A 15,899-nucleotide genomic window follows, 5' to 3' on the forward strand; every position below is an offset into this window, starting at 1 on the left:
CTAAGCGAGTAGGACAGCAACGCGACGGGTAATCTGCTTTTTGTCCAGCTTGCACTCTTGTCGCTTTCTTCAAGTTTGGCGCCACAGCCACACCAAACTAAATGACAAGATGCAAACAAGGTTTAACACGTGATTTGGGCGGTAGTGTGTCACGCTGGGTTGGCTCTCTGTTGCCAGTGTTGTTTCTCAATATGGGAGAGCAGTTTGACCCCTAAGCCTGACATCAGGAGCTGGCTCCGCTCGAGAGTCAATCTTTGAGACGCTTTTTACAAAGACAGAAGCAGAGATCACAGAAGATGAAATACGCAACTGACCGGTCCCATTGGGAGATGTTCCTGACGAGCATCCCAAGAGCAATAGAGGGGGGGTGGGGTATCCGAACCCGCAAGCCATGGCGTTTCCCCCACAATGATACCTCCACGAATGATCAATGTGGAGTCCAGGTTCTCGCGGAACAGACTAAGTGGTCCGCGATGCCCCGACGCGCTTCTCGTTTGGTTTCTCTGGGTAAGTATGCGGGGGTGATTTGCAGGGGTATTATGCCGTGGTAATTGCAGATATTTTCAGGAGTTACTCAATCTGAAGAACACTAAAAGTTGAGATACCACTAGGCTGGGTGCAGAAGGGAACTCCTTGAGTGACGATCTTGAAGGCGTCTTGAGGGTATAAATAAACTGTGTCGTCAGAACTGAGGATGGATGCCAGCACACTTCTACCTACCGCTTTCCAAGCACACCTGAATCGTTGCAACAACCATGTTCCTCGCCTTAGCATTCGCACTCGCCACTCGGGTTGTGGCGGATGACTTCCGCCCAGTCTACCATTTTGTCCCTGAGGAGAACTGGATGAACGAGCCCAACGGGTTGATTAAGATTAAATCAACCTGGCACCTGTTCTATCAGCACAACCCAACGGCAAATGTCTGGGGCAATCTGAACTGGGGCCACGCAACCAGTAGTGACCTGGTCCACTGGACTCACCAGCCCCTTGCCATAACAAGCGAGAACGGGGTCGAAGCGTTCACCGGCACCAGCTACTATGATGCCGACAACACCTCCGGTCTGGGATCTTCTACCAGCCCACCCTATCTGGCCTACTACACTGGATATTTTCCTTCCAACGGGACCCAGGACCAGCGTCTTGCCTTTAGCGTCGACGATGGCGTGACCTGGACGAAGTACCAGGGCAATCCTATTATCTCTGCCGCCCAGGAGTCACCCCATGATGGGACAGGGGGGTTGGAGACCCGCGACCCCAAGGTCTTTTTCCACCCGGCATCTGGGAAATGGGTTATGGTCCTTGCCCATGGCGGACAGGACAAGCTGACGTTTTGGACATCGTCGAACGCAAAGTCCTGGACGTGGAAGAGCGACCTCTCTGCTGGCCAGATCGACGGTCTACCCTCTGGAATTACTGGGTGGGAAGTGCCTGATATGTTCGAGCTCCCTATCCAAGGCACCAACGCGACGACCTGGGTGTTGATTATAACCCCTGCAAACGGATCTCCTGCTGGTGGTAATGGTGTTCTAGCCCTGACAGGTTCCTTTGACGGGTCAACATTCAAACCTGACCCTGTCGACCCTTCTACTCTTTGGCTCGACTATGGTCGCGACTTCGACGGTGCCTTGAGTTGGGAAAATGTCCCTGCTGCAGATGGGCGGCGGATCCTTGCCTCTGTCATGAACAGCTACGGCGCTAGCCCACCGACCAACACCTGGAAAGGGATGCTGTCTTTCCCTCGGACCATTACCCTGAAGGAAACAGCCTCCAAGCGATACTTCCTCCAGCAGCCTGCCACTGAGCTCGCCCTCGTTGGTTCCCCGCTGGCGACAATCCAGAATCAAACCATTACTACTGGCGAAACGTTGCTGTCATCCATCCACGGAACCGCGTTAGATATCAAACTTGCGTTCACCATTAACGCAGGTTCCAAACTCTCACTGACAGTGCGCAAGGCCGCATCGGAGCAGACAATCATTCAGTATGACCAGACAGACTCGACGATATCTGTTGATCGAACGAAGAGTGGGGACATCTCCTACGACCCGGCTGCAGGCGGAGTCCATAGCGCTTCCTTGAAACCAGATGGTTCTGGGGTTATTCATCTCCGCGTCCTAGTCGACACTTGCTCGGTGGAGGTCTTTGGCGGGGAAGGAGAAGTTGTGATTTCAGACCTAATTTTTCCCAGCGAGACCTCCGACGGGCTATCCTTGGAGGTGACTGGGGGATCGGCCAATTTGCACTCTGTCGAGGTGCGCGGCATTTCGCTCAACTAACGTGGGAGCCATGGAAACCTCTCGTCATCGCTAATGTGCCTTGCTGAGTCCGATAATTGTAAATTTGTGTGCTCTAGTCCTGAACATGGTCTACTTTACCTCCATCCTTGACTTTCTACTTCCCAGACGTCCATGGATTTGAAAGAATATACAAACCAGGCTGCGTTTCATGCCAATTACGTTTGATCTTATTTATATCTCTTTTGTATTCGTCGATTAAAGCAGGTTCGGGCTTCATCGCATCCGCCAACTACGCCACGGGTGTCTAGAAGAGGAATATACCTGAGTGGCTCGCCAGGAGAGGAGATTGTCACCACATCGTATTGGCTGTTGGCCTGGTGCTACACAACTTGCCTCTAAAACCTTCGTCCATAGTACTCGCCCCGCTGGATACTCTTATCTCGTCCTCGCTTGGGAGTGGCTTGGGACTTGCAAATGGGGATTCGCGGTTGAACATGGCGACCTGAAAGTGGCAATCATCATCCTCCGTGAACTATCTTGAACCACCCCCTGTGTCAACATGTGCTCTGACCTAGAGAAACTTGAGTCAAAGTTCAAATCCCAGAATCCCGCAGGAAGCTCCGGCTTCTGAGCCGACAACCTCCATTCGAGAGTTTGCACCAAAGAGACTAAGAGGAATAAGCGGAGCAGACTCGTGTCCCTCGTAAGGCCCTTCTTTAAAGCTGGATATCACCGAAATTTTACCAAAAGAGAGTTCCTTCGAGTCTGGCTTCAAACTTGTCTTTAGTCAACGTCGAAGCTTGGGCTGCAACAATTATGGGGACGCCGTGCTCTCGTGACTGATATTCGAATCGAATGCCGGGACTCTAGAAAAGCAAAGATTCGTTGCGACGCGTCTATTGATGAGCTCGAAGGACCCATCAAATTCCTAAGCTAGAAGCGAGCGAAGGCTAGTAGTCTTTGCAATTTAAATTCGAGCATTTCACCCTTAGGAAACAGATAGTGACCGCGAGTTTGTCTCAATATTCCTCTCTAAATGTTCCCAGGTTCCGGCACTGGAAGTCTCGAAGGTCTCGGATCATGCACCAAGTGACGGTACCAACTTCCGACCATTTCCAAAAGACCAAGGGGGAAAAGCGCATTCGGAGCCAAGAATTGACAATTAAAGCTAGCGGTTAGGGAAGGCTGGCATCACTAGGAGACATGTCGCTAGTCCGAACAAGGAGCAATGGACTTAACGGCAGATTAAACCTCACAGTGGGGGGAGATATCTGGGTAGCGCCCTGCCTTGGTAACTTGCGCCTTATAATGGGTGTGGTATTAAATTGAGATCTTCATTATACTGAGAGACTCTCCCCAATAATCGCGGAGACTAGGGGATGTTCCGCGACACGTAACTGTTGACTCTAGAGGTGACACAGATATTGAGGGTGGCGTAAGGTATGTGGCCACCCACTTTTTCGCTTACTTGAGGAGTGGTCCTTATCGGGATACATGCAATAATGTAAAATTTGGTATGCTGGCCAATATATACAGAGATACAAAGGAGATATAGAAACGAACGGAAAGGCTACAAATCCGACGCGGGTAGCTCAGTTTCATCGGAATCCAGACCACGACGCAGGTCAGAGATGTCCTCGCCCTCTACGAGGTCTTCTTTCGTGAAAATTTCAATACCACTATCAACTCGCCTCCTTCCTTGCCTCTGCCAAACTCGACACCAGCTAGCTGTGTCATGCACAGGAGAGTGATGGGCTCACTGCTGTTCACCGTAGTACCATCCGACATGAGGGAATCTGGTCGCCTAGGCTCATCTACCCCTCGAAGCGCCACGCAGCTTGGCCCATCTCCTTCAACCGCTCCAAACCACCCGCATGATTTGCAGCACATTCATCCATGCTGATACTCAGCAGACCCATTACTTCCAACAGACGCATTGCACCAATTGCAAAAATTAGAACAGCCAAAGAAGGCTGGGCATCTGGATGGATATGGAACGGCATGAGAGAGCAGAGGTGCATGGCTTCATTGAACTGGATCCGTAGATCCACATCGCCTTTGCCTCCCTCTAAGAGTTTTTGAATAGCGGGTTATAGTCTGGCGTTTAGGTCTGCGTATTGTGCTCTAAGGGTAGGCACCCAGAAACTTGTAGTTGATCGTTGCTGTGTCCCCGTTGACCTCATAAGAGACTTCATGCAAGCTTCATGCAGTAAATCGCGGCATCGAAACCGGATGAGTCGACTACGCTTGGCAAGAACTGGGTTGGGGAATACATTCAACGTACAATAACTATTCAAACAAGCTTCTCGCGTCGGTATGACTATCAGCGTGCAGAACAAGAGGATCCTAGAGTGATACGTACATGGTTTCGTCTAGTGGAAGATACGATTGTCCGCTATGGTATCCTACCCGATGATATCTACAATTTTGATGAAACTGGCTTCGCAATGGGCCTTGTTTCTACTGCAAAGGTAGTTACAAGAGCTGAATACTATGGCCGTCGATCTGTCTTTCAGCCAGGCAATCGCGAATGGGTTACTACAGTAGAAACTGTCAATGCTTTGGGCAGGTCTTTACCCGCAATGATCATCTTTAATGGTGTCCGTTTCATCGAAGCATGGTCTTCTGTCGATGTCCCTAGGTACTGGCTTATCGAGGTTGGCGAAAATGGTTGGACTACTGATGCTGTTAGCATTTAATAACTTGAAGCTATTAAACCCTATAACCGCAAGCCGGCGACGTGGTCGATATAGGCTACTAGTCCTTGATGGCCATGGAAGCCATCTTACGCCTGAATTTGATCGACTATGCGCCCAAAACGATTTTATTCCTATGCGTATGCCCGCGCATAGCTCGCATCTATTACAGCCATTGGGTGTAGGCTGTTTCACGGTCCCAAAGTGGTCGTTACGGCCGGTTGATAGACCAACAAATGCGTCTAGGTATCAACCATATCGACAAGCTTGATGTTCCTTGAAGCATACCCACGCGCGCGCGAGAATACATTTCAGTCTATAACGATTAGTAATGCATTCAAAGCGACTGGTCTAGCCCCACTAGATCCAGAACCAGTGCTATCAAAGATGAATATTCTAGTTCGGTCACCTACACCTGCGGTGGAACGACCTACGAGCCGATCAAGCTTATATTGCCCTGAAACACCTACGACTATCGTACAGCTATCGAAACATGCACAGTCGGCTAAAAGCTATTAAAATACCGATCGGAAAGTCCACCAACACCAACTAAACTGATCGTCAATTAGGCATATAAAGCATGCGAATCTGTCATGAAAAGTATGCTTCTATTGCAGAAAGAAATCAAGGATCTACGCGCTGCAAATAAGAAGCAGGTAGAAAAACGGTCATTACCCAAGAAACAAATACAGCACGATGAGGGTTGGTTTATTCATGAAGCCCATGAGCATGGTATCGGCCTACCAAGTGGTATAGAAGGTGGTAGTGTGTCCTCCGCAGCACCTACCCAGAGCGCTTCATTGGCCAAGGAAGGAACCAATAGACGGCAATACAAATGCAGTATATGTGGAAAGCTTGGCCATAGGGCTAATAAATGTCTAGATAGTGTTTATTGTTGAAGATAAAGGCGTCGCGGTTATTTAATGCTTCATGAATATGGAAATAGTTAATGGGGTGGGTGGGAAGACCGGGAAATATGTTAGAATTGTTTAGTTACATAATTGAATCTATTTGGCTTCCAGCTATAATTTGATGAATTATACGGAGGCTGCTATCCTTCGGTCAGAAATGCCTCTTTCTTTTCAAGCAGGGTCAAACCAAGTTAACGCATTACCTGCTGCACAATCAATGGGAGATGTAGCACCATCTGGTTCTCCTGGAAAACTGTTTGAGACGTTGACTTCGTGTGAAAGTGTCGCGGAGGATACGCTTGCTTCCGCGACCCGATGTAACATAGAGCAACCAAAAGAATACGATTTCGATCTGCATTAAGCTAGTAGCGGGCCCCATTTCTCTGTGTCTTGGTTCCGAGTAAAGGCCGCATAGGGGAGCTGAGTGAGGTCCGCTATGTGGGTCCGACTGCATAGTTGACTGACTCCTTGCCGAGCAATGGTTCAAATTTAATGTTAATGCTTCACCGGGAATGGCTCGTACCCCAATTATAATGATTTATATTCATTAACTACGAAACGCGAAGATATTGGGGCCATTCACAGAAAAACATTCCATTAGCACAAATCAAGTAATTCAGCTCACCATGGACGTTCAAGAATCCAATATGTGAAGGGGCGTAGCATGAGACACAAGAAACGGTAAAAAGAGACAAACTTTAGATTATGGATGTCTGATACCTCTCGTGTTCTTAATAGGGATGCTATCGTTGGCCCATTAATATATACTGTACAGAGTCAGGATGTAATGGTCCGCGGGTAGTAGGTGGCAACCAAACTCCACCCCAACACGGATGACCAGCTAGTGTGCAAATGTCCCTGCTATCTTAGAACTCCGTGCGCGAATGGGTTGTCAACTACGCACATCGTCCAATCAACTATTACGGGCCCCGCTATTGAGCGCTTACTGCTTTGTGGAAGAAAATCGGAATTGTTCTGCTGGGGCGCCACAAATTGTTTTCGTAGGCTGAGAGGAATACGGCACAACCGTGCCCCAGCAGGGGTGTTCGAATTAATAAGTGACATAAACACTTCCACATTCTTATAAAGAAGGCTGACAAAGCAATCATCGCCGTCTGTACTCCGACAGACTGCGCCAGGCCTTAGAATCACGCACCTCCAAGCCGGTGGGAACGAGAGATTCCACGGGGCTACCAAACGTTCGCCAAGACGAAGAACATCAACCGCATCCTTCAGGATCCGAATTATCAGACGGAGCGTTTATCGATGACAAGAACCAATGCTCAGACGAAGGTGAAGAAGACGACCCAAGGGGGATTGAGTCGGACAGAGACGCCGACCGCGGACTCGAGACGAGAGTCCACTCCAGACACGAAGTTCCTGACAATACAGTAATGTATACAGTACTTTGACAGTAGAGTAAGTCCAAACATACCAGAATCCAGGATTTTATCTATATGAATATTCATTTCTGTCTTCGGAGAGTGGATATCTGCCTATAGAGAGCGGACCTCTGCTTTCATGTTTCGGACTTCGCGCGACATCTTGACGACGGTCTCGTGGATACGCTTAGTTAAAAAGAATTGTGTCTTCAACTGTTTTTCCTGTGTGCTGAGAGCGGTGTTAGTCGCCGACATTGCCTAGAGAGAAGGATGGGAGGAGTCCTCAGATGGATTGAGGCGAGATGTACAATACTCACTTGATTCGTTCGTCCAGGCTGGGAATCTTCTATTGGTACATCTCTCAGCCCTCAAGGTCGCTAGGCATTACGCACTCTGTAGCTAGGGAACCCAGAACACATCTATGGTGGATGTCGTTGCTTAGGGCAGCACCCTTGTGTTCCTCGGCCATTTGGCATTGTCATGTTAGTACTTCGATGTTTTTGGAAGCTAGGCGTACTTAATAACAGTACCACGAGCTGAGAGATGCTCCCTTAGATCGGGATGGAATTAGGCAAATCACACACTTCACGATGAGGTGCTCTGGCCAAAGCGGCTAAACCCTACAGTACATGTAATCTCCTACTCTCTGCTCTCTCCTCTATAGAAAGTTCGTTGTTGAAATAGACACATAGGAAAGTAGGAGAGTGGCAGAGTGGCCATCAGTACGATGGCCAGGAACTGTCCAAGTCGCAAAGTCGGCGCCGGTGTGCCTTGCGTGCTGTCAAGTGGGGGTTTGCTGGTGCTCTGCCAGGAAGAGATTGAAATTCCTGTTTCTCCTGGTTGGTATTGCCTCGTATCGACTGCATTGTTCTAGGAATGCCTAATTCTTGGAAGTATCTCTCTTTCTTTTTCGCTTTCGTTAGGTGTTCATTGTAAGACAGTCGTGACGGGAGATTTTGCTCTTCCCACTCCGAGCGGACCCGGGGCCCAGGTTGAAAGAACTCTCACTGAAGCTCCTGAGCTCCAAGATGTGTTGGTCATCACTGCCATTCGGAACGGAAATTATCGCAGGAATGTTTTGTGACACCAGCCAGGGTGACTGGTCCTCACGAAGCATAGTGTTGGTAACTAGTCGGTCAGGGCCTTGCCATGATGGAGGATTAAGTTGAGACAATGTGGGAGAGATGTGAACGTCGGGAAGTTCAGTCCGATCGGTGGACCCATCACTGGGCAGGACTTGGCGAGTTTTTCCCGGCTCCAGCACATTGCGAGGGACGGTTGGTTGTTCTGGGTGCTGTCGTTCTACCCCAAGGGTCGAAAGCGACCAGCTCCGAGCTATGCCTGCATGAATCTGATTCCGGGCTGCTGCTTCATACCACTTCTGCCCGAATTGGTCGGCCTGACACTGTTGAGCCATCTTGCATAGACGAAGTGTCTTGCAATGTCACCCAAGAGAGGTTGAAAATTGGAGAGGTTGAAGGGTCTCTCGGCGATGGCACCTAGGTTTTAACGACCTGCTTTCAAACTTTGCCAGCTTACCACATTGTTGCACGGCACTCCTGACTTTGTATCTCATCATACCGGTGGGCCATCTGTGCTGACGGATATCTTCAACTACTAGGGTATAGGGTCTCTCATGTGGTCACTAACTCCAGTCGGGGCGCAACTTCACTTGCGAACCTTAGGTACCAGGCGGAGGGGAAGGGGGGGGGGAGGAGGAAAATACACCGTTGGCGCCATCAAAGAACGGGTCGGCCTCGAGTTGCCATGGTCCCTCCCTTCCGTTGTGATTGGAAATGGTCTCTGTATTTAAGAGCCTGTGGCCGAGCTGTGGCAACTAAGTCAACTGCTACGTCTAACTACAATCATACAGCTGTACCCTTTCCTTCAGTGTCGCACCCATTTCTGCTAGGGACGGGCTGACCTCCGCAGCCCCGTCGAAAACTTTGATCGCTAGTTCCAGACCGAGGATAGCCTCTCGAGGAACAACCCCAACCAGGCATGGTTCCGTCAGCCCTGCCAGCGCCGCCATCGAGATGGTAAACACACTATAGGCCGTAACCTGTCAGCCGATTGTAATCCAGCGGATGATACGGCGAAACAAAGGCACCGGCACAACTCACCTTGTACACAGAGTCCACAAATTCGGCTTACAGACGGCTACTGCAGCGGCAGCACTGGGAACAAACTCGGCAAAACTGGTAAAGAATCTCGTACAGTGGCGGAGGAGGTCGCTATTGGCCTCTCCCGCAGTAAGGGCTTCGTAGACCGCTGGCCAATAGATCGATGCCTTAAATGCGTAGTACTGCGTACGCAGAAACTTCACCTGGGCCGAATTCGGATCCCGCCGCGGGTGAGATCCAATAGCAGGGGGGGCACGGAAAGATAGCTGCTGCGGGAGTAATTGTAGCCACTCGTCTAACTGACGCTCCAGCTCGGCCGCGACGATGGGCGCATAGACATGGCTACCTTGCGCCAATGTCCTTGTCGACCAAGTGCAGTGCCGGAGCATTTTTCGCATCGCGATCTCCGCGACGAAATATGACAGATCGCTGCTTTGGGGGGTGAACTCGCTATCGCTATTGCTGGGTGTAGAGGACTCGAAAGATTGACTTGAATGCCATGTCCAAGTGCCCGAGCTTGTTGGGACCGGGGCCAACGAAGTCATATTGCGGATCCCACTGTTAACGAGGTCTAGCTGGACTGTAATCTCGCTATAAACCGGTCAGCTTCCATTTTGTTCTCTTGACACAAGGGCGGACGAGGGGTGGAACCTTTCAATCAGTAACGCTGACCAGAAGCAGTTTGCGAGAATCGACATTTGGGTGGCATCACTGTCAGCGTCAAGTTCACTGGGTGGGTCGATTGTCAGCTATTGTATCCGAGCAGAGATCGTCTCGAGACGCCTCTGCTTACTTTATGATATAATTCTGCAGTTTATACGACGCCATGGCTACGAAATCGTAAGCCTGAAATGGCTGCCCATAGCATAGGTGGTATATAGCGAACAATAGCAGGCACTGCGCGCTTCGTGGGCCACTATGTGCGAATGCACACGGCAACATCTTCATAGCTGCTTCGATGTACAGTGCTTCCGGGCGGCTCCGCAGGGCATTAATGACGGACTCGCATTCCACAACGCAACCAATGGCCAAGACGAGGAGAGTAAGGCAGGATGTCACCGACATGGGGAAACAAGACGTTATTGCCTGGATGAACTCCTCGGTATATTCTGCATGCAGGATCGGATACCAGATATGGATCTGCCCCCAGAACGCATTTAGAAGACTATAGGAAGGTGAATTTGATGTCAGAAGCGCGGCGTCTAAAACGCAGAGAAACACATTCATAGCTCGTGTTGACGTACATTGATGCCTCCTGGAGATCGACCTTCACGATGTTCGCGCCATATGATTGAGCGGGGTCTACTTTTCTGCCGCGCTCTACATGCTCGAGGAGCACAGGCAGGGATTGCTCGAGGCCAAGCAAATTCATGAATGCCTCGTTCTGTATTACCATAAATGGAAAGCCTAGAGACGGGCCAGGGCCTGTAAGAGTAAAAGAGTCCTGTCGTCCATTACGGGGGGGAGAGCTCCGTGGGGTTTGGCCCTGGGCTACGGCCGTGATATGGTCTAGTTGTTCCCATAACCTTGAAAGCTCTGCCTTCAGGCTAAGATGATATAAGAAATCAGAACATTTCTTTCTTTCGATAGGCATGTCACTCACGAAGAAGGGGGCAGCTCTTGCGTTTCCGGGTAGAAGCAGTCTTTGCCACGTTCAATGCAAAAGGAGCATTTGGGGCGCTTGCCGTCACATTTTGTCCGTCTTTCCCGACATGTGTTGCATGCGAGAGCGCTCCGGCGTCTCTGGATGTCGTGACCCGGGAGGCCAACACGATTCATTGTCTGGTCGCAGTTTTTCGGGCCCGGTGCTTCACGGCTGTCTGCAGTCCATGAAAAACGCATACTTTTGGGAATTGTGGACAGGTGATTTGCCTGGGTTCAAGACGAGTCTCTTCTTTTGCAGGGTATGGTACACCGCCGGTGTGCCTCAGAGGCCCAATGGCGCTCTGCACAAGCGTCCCTGATTATCCTGCCCCATGGCACCATGTTTCAAGAACACACGAAGAACATCTCTATTTCACGCACTGCGGAGAAAGGCAACGTGGGGAAAGAATAACGAATCAGGATTCAGAATCTCCGCCCGACGGCTTCGGGCACATGTAGACTTTGACTCCATTCCGCGTGGAGACACGTTGCCAGCCATTGAAACCACGGACTACGAAAAGCTTCGGGCAACGGAGACCGAGGAACAGTGTGATGTGACAGTCAAATCTCGGGAGTCAAGCTCCTCGAACCAGAACAGGACTGGCAGGGATTGTGCCGGTGAGTAGTTAGATAACGATCAGTAAGCCATCCCTGAATGACCCGGAGCGGAGGAGTCCGAAGGGTAGCCAGTGGCTGTCGTCCAGCCCTCGTCTGGAGACCAATTATCCTGCCTCGCTTCGCCAATCCAGCCCCATGTAAGCTAATTGCAGCTTCTTCAGGTATCGAAGTCTAAACTAGGCAAAGGGTCCTCCTGACTACACTGACAGGGGAGGATAGGGAATATTCTTGGGCTGTGGCAGATTCCGGGACTTTGACTGGAATGCACATTATTTCGGCAATTTTATTGGCACCCACGTACATAATGCTTACCCCCTTGTTCCGCTGGATAGGTATACACATGGTTTTTTGTTATATTAAATAGGGCCTCGTCCATCTTATACTTCCAAAGGCACAGGTTAGTCACAATTCTCCCTTTCGCTCAATATGCACAGCGCTGACTGGGCGCTTCAATGAGATAATATCTCCAATGCGCGGCGTAGCACGCTCATCAGTAAAGGTCGGGTGGCTTCTAAAATCTAAAGATACTCAGCGCGTCAGGACTTAACCGCATGAATGAGGAGTGGAGGAAGGCATATCGAAGAAAATGCTAACCTAGTGGATGGGTTCCGTGAATCCCTTGCCTCACAAACCATCTAGCACTAAGCTTGTCAAGCGCAGTCTTGAAATCGTCCAGGATAATGGTATCGCACAGGCACTTGAACATAAAGCATAGCTGAAGGATACACCACCCGTCAGCCCTGGACACAAGAGGAATCAAAATACTTCCCGCGGAGAATGAAGGGGAGCACACTTTCCAAAAAGGGTTGATGCCCAGCGGCATGGCGGACCTGAGTGCTCCAGTCACGCTGATAACGTCGAGGGCAATGAAGACAATGGAGAGACACATTGAGCCCAGCATGAGCCCGAATCGAGGGCATTCGCGTACTAACTCGAGAATGCCAAAGTTGTAGTGTGTCTTGACCACCCAAAAGAGGTTGCACGTTGTATAAATCCACCATGGATCGCTGAGTCAAGGGTTGGTTAGTCGACGCAGCCACGGATGAAAAAGATGACACCACCATGATAACTCCTACCGAAATAGTGCTTCCCAGGGGCGGATCTTTTCGTAAACAGTAAGGTTTATGTTGTTGAAATAGGCGAAGTTGGCGTAAATCTCGGTTGCCCAGTATGGCTGAGCCAGGATGATCGTGCCGACATAGAAGAGCGCAAGTTTGCGGCCCATGAACGGCCTGTTCTTCATCCACGCGATCACATTATGCAAAGACCAGGATATGATCAATCCAATCGCGGATATGGCCAGGTACCACCCGTACGCAGGGTCTGGGGCGAATATGAATGTTCCGTGGGCTAGGGCCAGAATCAACTATCAGGAAGTGGCCACGTTAGTGGGTATATTCCACATCGATGGCGGCAGGACTACCTCTAATAAGATCAACTTGTGCAGCAAAACACCAGGTCGCATGTTCGCATAGGTAACTGCAGCCATGATGACGAGTGAACCGGTCATCAGGCCTTGGGACCAGGCTTCCAGGATTAGAGCAGCGTCATCAACTGGGCGTTGAACTGCTCTTTTCGCGTGATCAGAATGCTGTACCGAAAGCATGGATGAATCGATACTATTGGAGCCTGTCATGGTATCGTCGCAATCACATTGTAGATGCAATATTGTATGGCGATGAAACAAAGCAACAAACGAGTGCGCCGTCCTTCGAGTTTGACGTGAAAAATATGTAGCTTTTCCCCTCTTGCCACAAGCGAGAAGGGACGAGGTCAAAACTCTCTCCGCAATCGTGAATGCGGGAATTCGGAGACTTGTCCAAGAAAATGGGCCATTACGATAAAGTTCCAGAAGTCAAGCTGTGGGGATTGAGAATGAGCGACTGGGCAGAACAAAGCGTCTCGCGGAGAGGAGGAGCCGCTCCGCGATCGCTAATTTCGACCCCTCTGATTGAAGCCTTTCGAGGACACTAAAACACTGTCCAATGACAATCCAGATAGACATTGCAGCTTACCAGTAGAGGCAGGATCCCATTCCACGACTCGCCACCCTCAGTCATAGTCCACGACGAAATACTTACTACGGTACCGGCATTTGTGCTACTAGCTCCTAAACTGTAGCTGGAACTGACAGTGTCACCATTAGCGGTCATAAAATAATGCCGCCATATCAGTCCAGGGCAAATCTTCTATGTTCATGAGCGTCCCTACTACAATGCCCCCATATAGAATGGCCTCAGCCTGCGACCACTGTCGCCTCCGTAGGAGGCGATGTGACCGAATCAGGCCCAAGTGCTCATTCTGCGCCTCCAAAGGTGCAGAGTGTGTCTATGGACAAGCTCCTGACTCTCAGCCCTCACAGTAATTTGACCCTTTCCACACGACGACATCTACCATGGCTTATATGCTTATATGTTTGTGGTAGATTAGTACAGGAGCTCATGAGCATCCGAGAAAGACTGGAGTTCATCACCCCATTACTGGAACCTCGACTGCAGCCGCCAGCACGACGTGACGATACCTCTCCACAGAATTGTCCACCTCTCATCCTCAAGTCTCCTCATCTCATGCAGGTTTTTGGCTTACCGTCGGATCTAGCATCCAGTTTGTACCGCTTAGAAACCGCAGTTCCCCGAATGCTCGCGTCTGCGACAGAATCACCGTGTGTCGAATGCACTGATCTGTAGGTCTTCAACAATGAAGATCAACAAACCAAAGATCACTCAGCTTACCTTACCATCAGTATCTTCCGCCGGTTTCAGGATCAGGTTCATCAGTGGTACCCCATCCTACATTCTGATTTCACGCTCCATTTCTGCGAGTCCAATGCCGCCGGCTTTCCTTACTCTACAATATCTTGCCTATCGCTCCTCGTTGAAGCGATTGCGAGTATAGTCAATGATCGACCTCACTCTTCACACTATGAAGCTGCCTTGTCCATGATACCAATAGCGATCCAGGAATGCAGTATTACAAGTGTTCAATGCTTGGTCCTTTTTAGCATATACTTCTCTTGTCTCCTCCAGCCAAGACAAGCCTATGACTATATACAAGCTGCTTTTCTGAAATTGAGACCGTTTTTGAAAAGGTACGCTATTATCTGCACCAGGAAATCCCCTCCGAGTCGTGTCACCGCTGATTTACCCTGCGTTAATGGCATAAGTCACTCGTTTTTCTCCGAGGGTTCGTCCGAGTCACACCTCGTCACGCGTTTGTACTGGGCGATTTATCTAATAATGAGGTCTGCTCCTGCCGGCTTCCTCCTGCTTTCTGAACTAACAAGCACCCAGTGAGACATCCATGCATTTGAATTTACCACGCTTCGGCGAAACGCTACGCGGCGGGTTGACAACTACTCCATTGCCCACAAGCACATACGTGTGGGATCATTTCGGTGATTCGAATACGCCCTCGCGCTCCTCTTTGTCCGGAATTTTTCAAAATAGCGAAGCTTATTCACCAAATGAGACGCTGCAGTCACCGTTCAACTTTTGTACCGAAGTAAATTTACAACAAGTGCTGAATGGCTATGCTAGCTCAGCAACAGATGTGCTGAGTGCATATGACGACGGCTCTCCCCATACGGAGTGGAAGGCAAATTCAAGCCGCTCACTGGACTCTTTACCTGATACGTTCTCTCAGGACAATGGCTTCGAGTCTCATAACATTAACAGTCCTATTTGCCGAGCTAAGTACCATATGTATGAGGTGTCAATCTACTGGCCGGTGATCTACCGTATCATACTTGATGGAATCGCAGACACCGAGTTACTACCATACGGCCCCTTGTTTTTTGAATCGGTGACCAGCTTCCTTAGTGCAGCTAAGATCGCCCTTCAGGCATGTTTGCCGAAGTCCTGGTTCCTGTGCGCAAGGTTTGTGCTTGCAATCCGCTTCTCGATGTTTGAAATCTATGCTTACACATTGTCCTCAGTATATACACGATTTCCTTTGCCGCAATCAGAGCTTTAGAAGTGCGGTGTCTTCGGTTACTCGCAGAGCCACGGCTTTGGCAATATCTCGAGGCTTCTGTGGATGCTCTGCATGGGCCAAGTGAGCTTAGTCCATCCATACAGGATATGCGCGAGACTTTGAAAGATCGATTGGAAATGGCCAAGGATCAGAAGAGCGGTTAAATGTTCTTGTGAATGTAAAAGCTATTCCACACCCTCGTGTTTCGCAGGGAGATAAAATGCTGGTTACTTGGAAATTGATTCGACGTAAATCACATTGGATAGTATGAAGGGTTCCACACTTGACCGTGCCATACAAAGTCCACTGAATGACA

At 49.8% G+C, this 15,899-nt stretch overlaps 7 protein-coding genes across 7 annotated transcripts; 2 read left to right on the forward strand and 5 right to left on the reverse strand.

Annotated features, from left to right (window-relative positions):
* Positions 1-755: 755 nt before the first annotated feature.
* N7484_009818 (glycoside hydrolase family 32 protein) lies at positions 756-2,276 on the forward strand (the record flags this gene model as incomplete). The annotated part of the gene is made up of 1 exon (XM_057120205.1): positions 756-2,276. One exon carries the CDS (start codon positions 756-758, stop codon positions 2,274-2,276), a length of 1,521 nt encoding a protein of 506 aa, XP_056969760.1.
* A 1,531-nt stretch (positions 2,277-3,807) lies between these two features.
* N7484_009819 (uncharacterized protein) lies at positions 3,808-4,025 on the reverse strand (the record flags this gene model as incomplete). Its single annotated transcript, XM_057120206.1, has 2 exons — positions 3,808-3,879; positions 3,915-4,025. 2 exons carry the CDS (start codon positions 4,023-4,025, stop codon positions 3,808-3,810), a joined length of 183 nt encoding a protein of 60 aa, XP_056969761.1.
* Positions 4,026-4,051: 26 nt separating this feature from the next.
* N7484_009820 (uncharacterized protein) lies at positions 4,052-4,258 on the reverse strand (the record flags this gene model as incomplete). The annotated part of the gene is made up of 1 exon (XM_057120207.1): positions 4,052-4,258. One exon carries the CDS (start codon positions 4,256-4,258, stop codon positions 4,052-4,054), a length of 207 nt encoding a protein of 68 aa, XP_056969762.1.
* Positions 4,259-8,145: 3,887 nt separating this feature from the next.
* Positions 8,146-8,643, reverse strand: N7484_009821 (uncharacterized protein; the record flags this gene model as incomplete). The annotated part of the gene is made up of 1 exon (XM_057120208.1): positions 8,146-8,643. The coding sequence occupies one exon, from the start codon at positions 8,641-8,643 to the stop codon at positions 8,146-8,148; it is 498 nt and encodes a 165-aa protein (XP_056969763.1).
* A 438-nt stretch (positions 8,644-9,081) lies between these two features.
* On the reverse strand, positions 9,082-11,128 carry N7484_009822 (uncharacterized protein; the record flags this gene model as incomplete). The annotated part of the gene is made up of 6 exons (XM_057120209.1): positions 9,082-9,274; positions 9,350-9,940; positions 10,022-10,078; positions 10,143-10,514; positions 10,594-10,896; positions 10,953-11,128. 6 exons carry the CDS (start codon positions 11,126-11,128, stop codon positions 9,082-9,084), a joined length of 1,692 nt encoding a protein of 563 aa, XP_056969764.1.
* A 1,072-nt stretch (positions 11,129-12,200) lies between these two features.
* N7484_009823 (uncharacterized protein) lies at positions 12,201-13,247 on the reverse strand (the record flags this gene model as incomplete). The annotated part of the gene is made up of 3 exons (XM_057120210.1): positions 12,201-12,618; positions 12,688-12,977; positions 13,035-13,247. 3 exons carry the CDS (start codon positions 13,245-13,247, stop codon positions 12,201-12,203), a joined length of 921 nt encoding a protein of 306 aa, XP_056969765.1.
* Positions 13,248-14,006: 759 nt separating this feature from the next.
* On the forward strand, positions 14,007-15,747 carry N7484_009824 (uncharacterized protein; the record flags this gene model as incomplete). The annotated part of the gene is given in 5 exon segments (XM_057120211.1): positions 14,007-14,025; positions 14,042-14,277; positions 14,299-14,587; positions 14,895-15,486; positions 15,546-15,747. The coding sequence occupies 5 exon segments, from the start codon at positions 14,007-14,009 to the stop codon at positions 15,745-15,747; spliced, it is 1,338 nt and encodes a 445-aa protein (XP_056969766.1).
* Between the last annotated feature and the right edge of the window lie 152 nt (positions 15,748-15,899).

Source organism: Penicillium longicatenatum, assembly GCF_028827895.1.
Source record: "Penicillium longicatenatum strain IBT 33135 chromosome Unknown contig_6_segment0_segment0, whole genome shotgun sequence".
Taxonomy (NCBI): Eukaryota; Fungi; Ascomycota; class Eurotiomycetes; order Eurotiales; family Aspergillaceae; genus Penicillium; species Penicillium longicatenatum.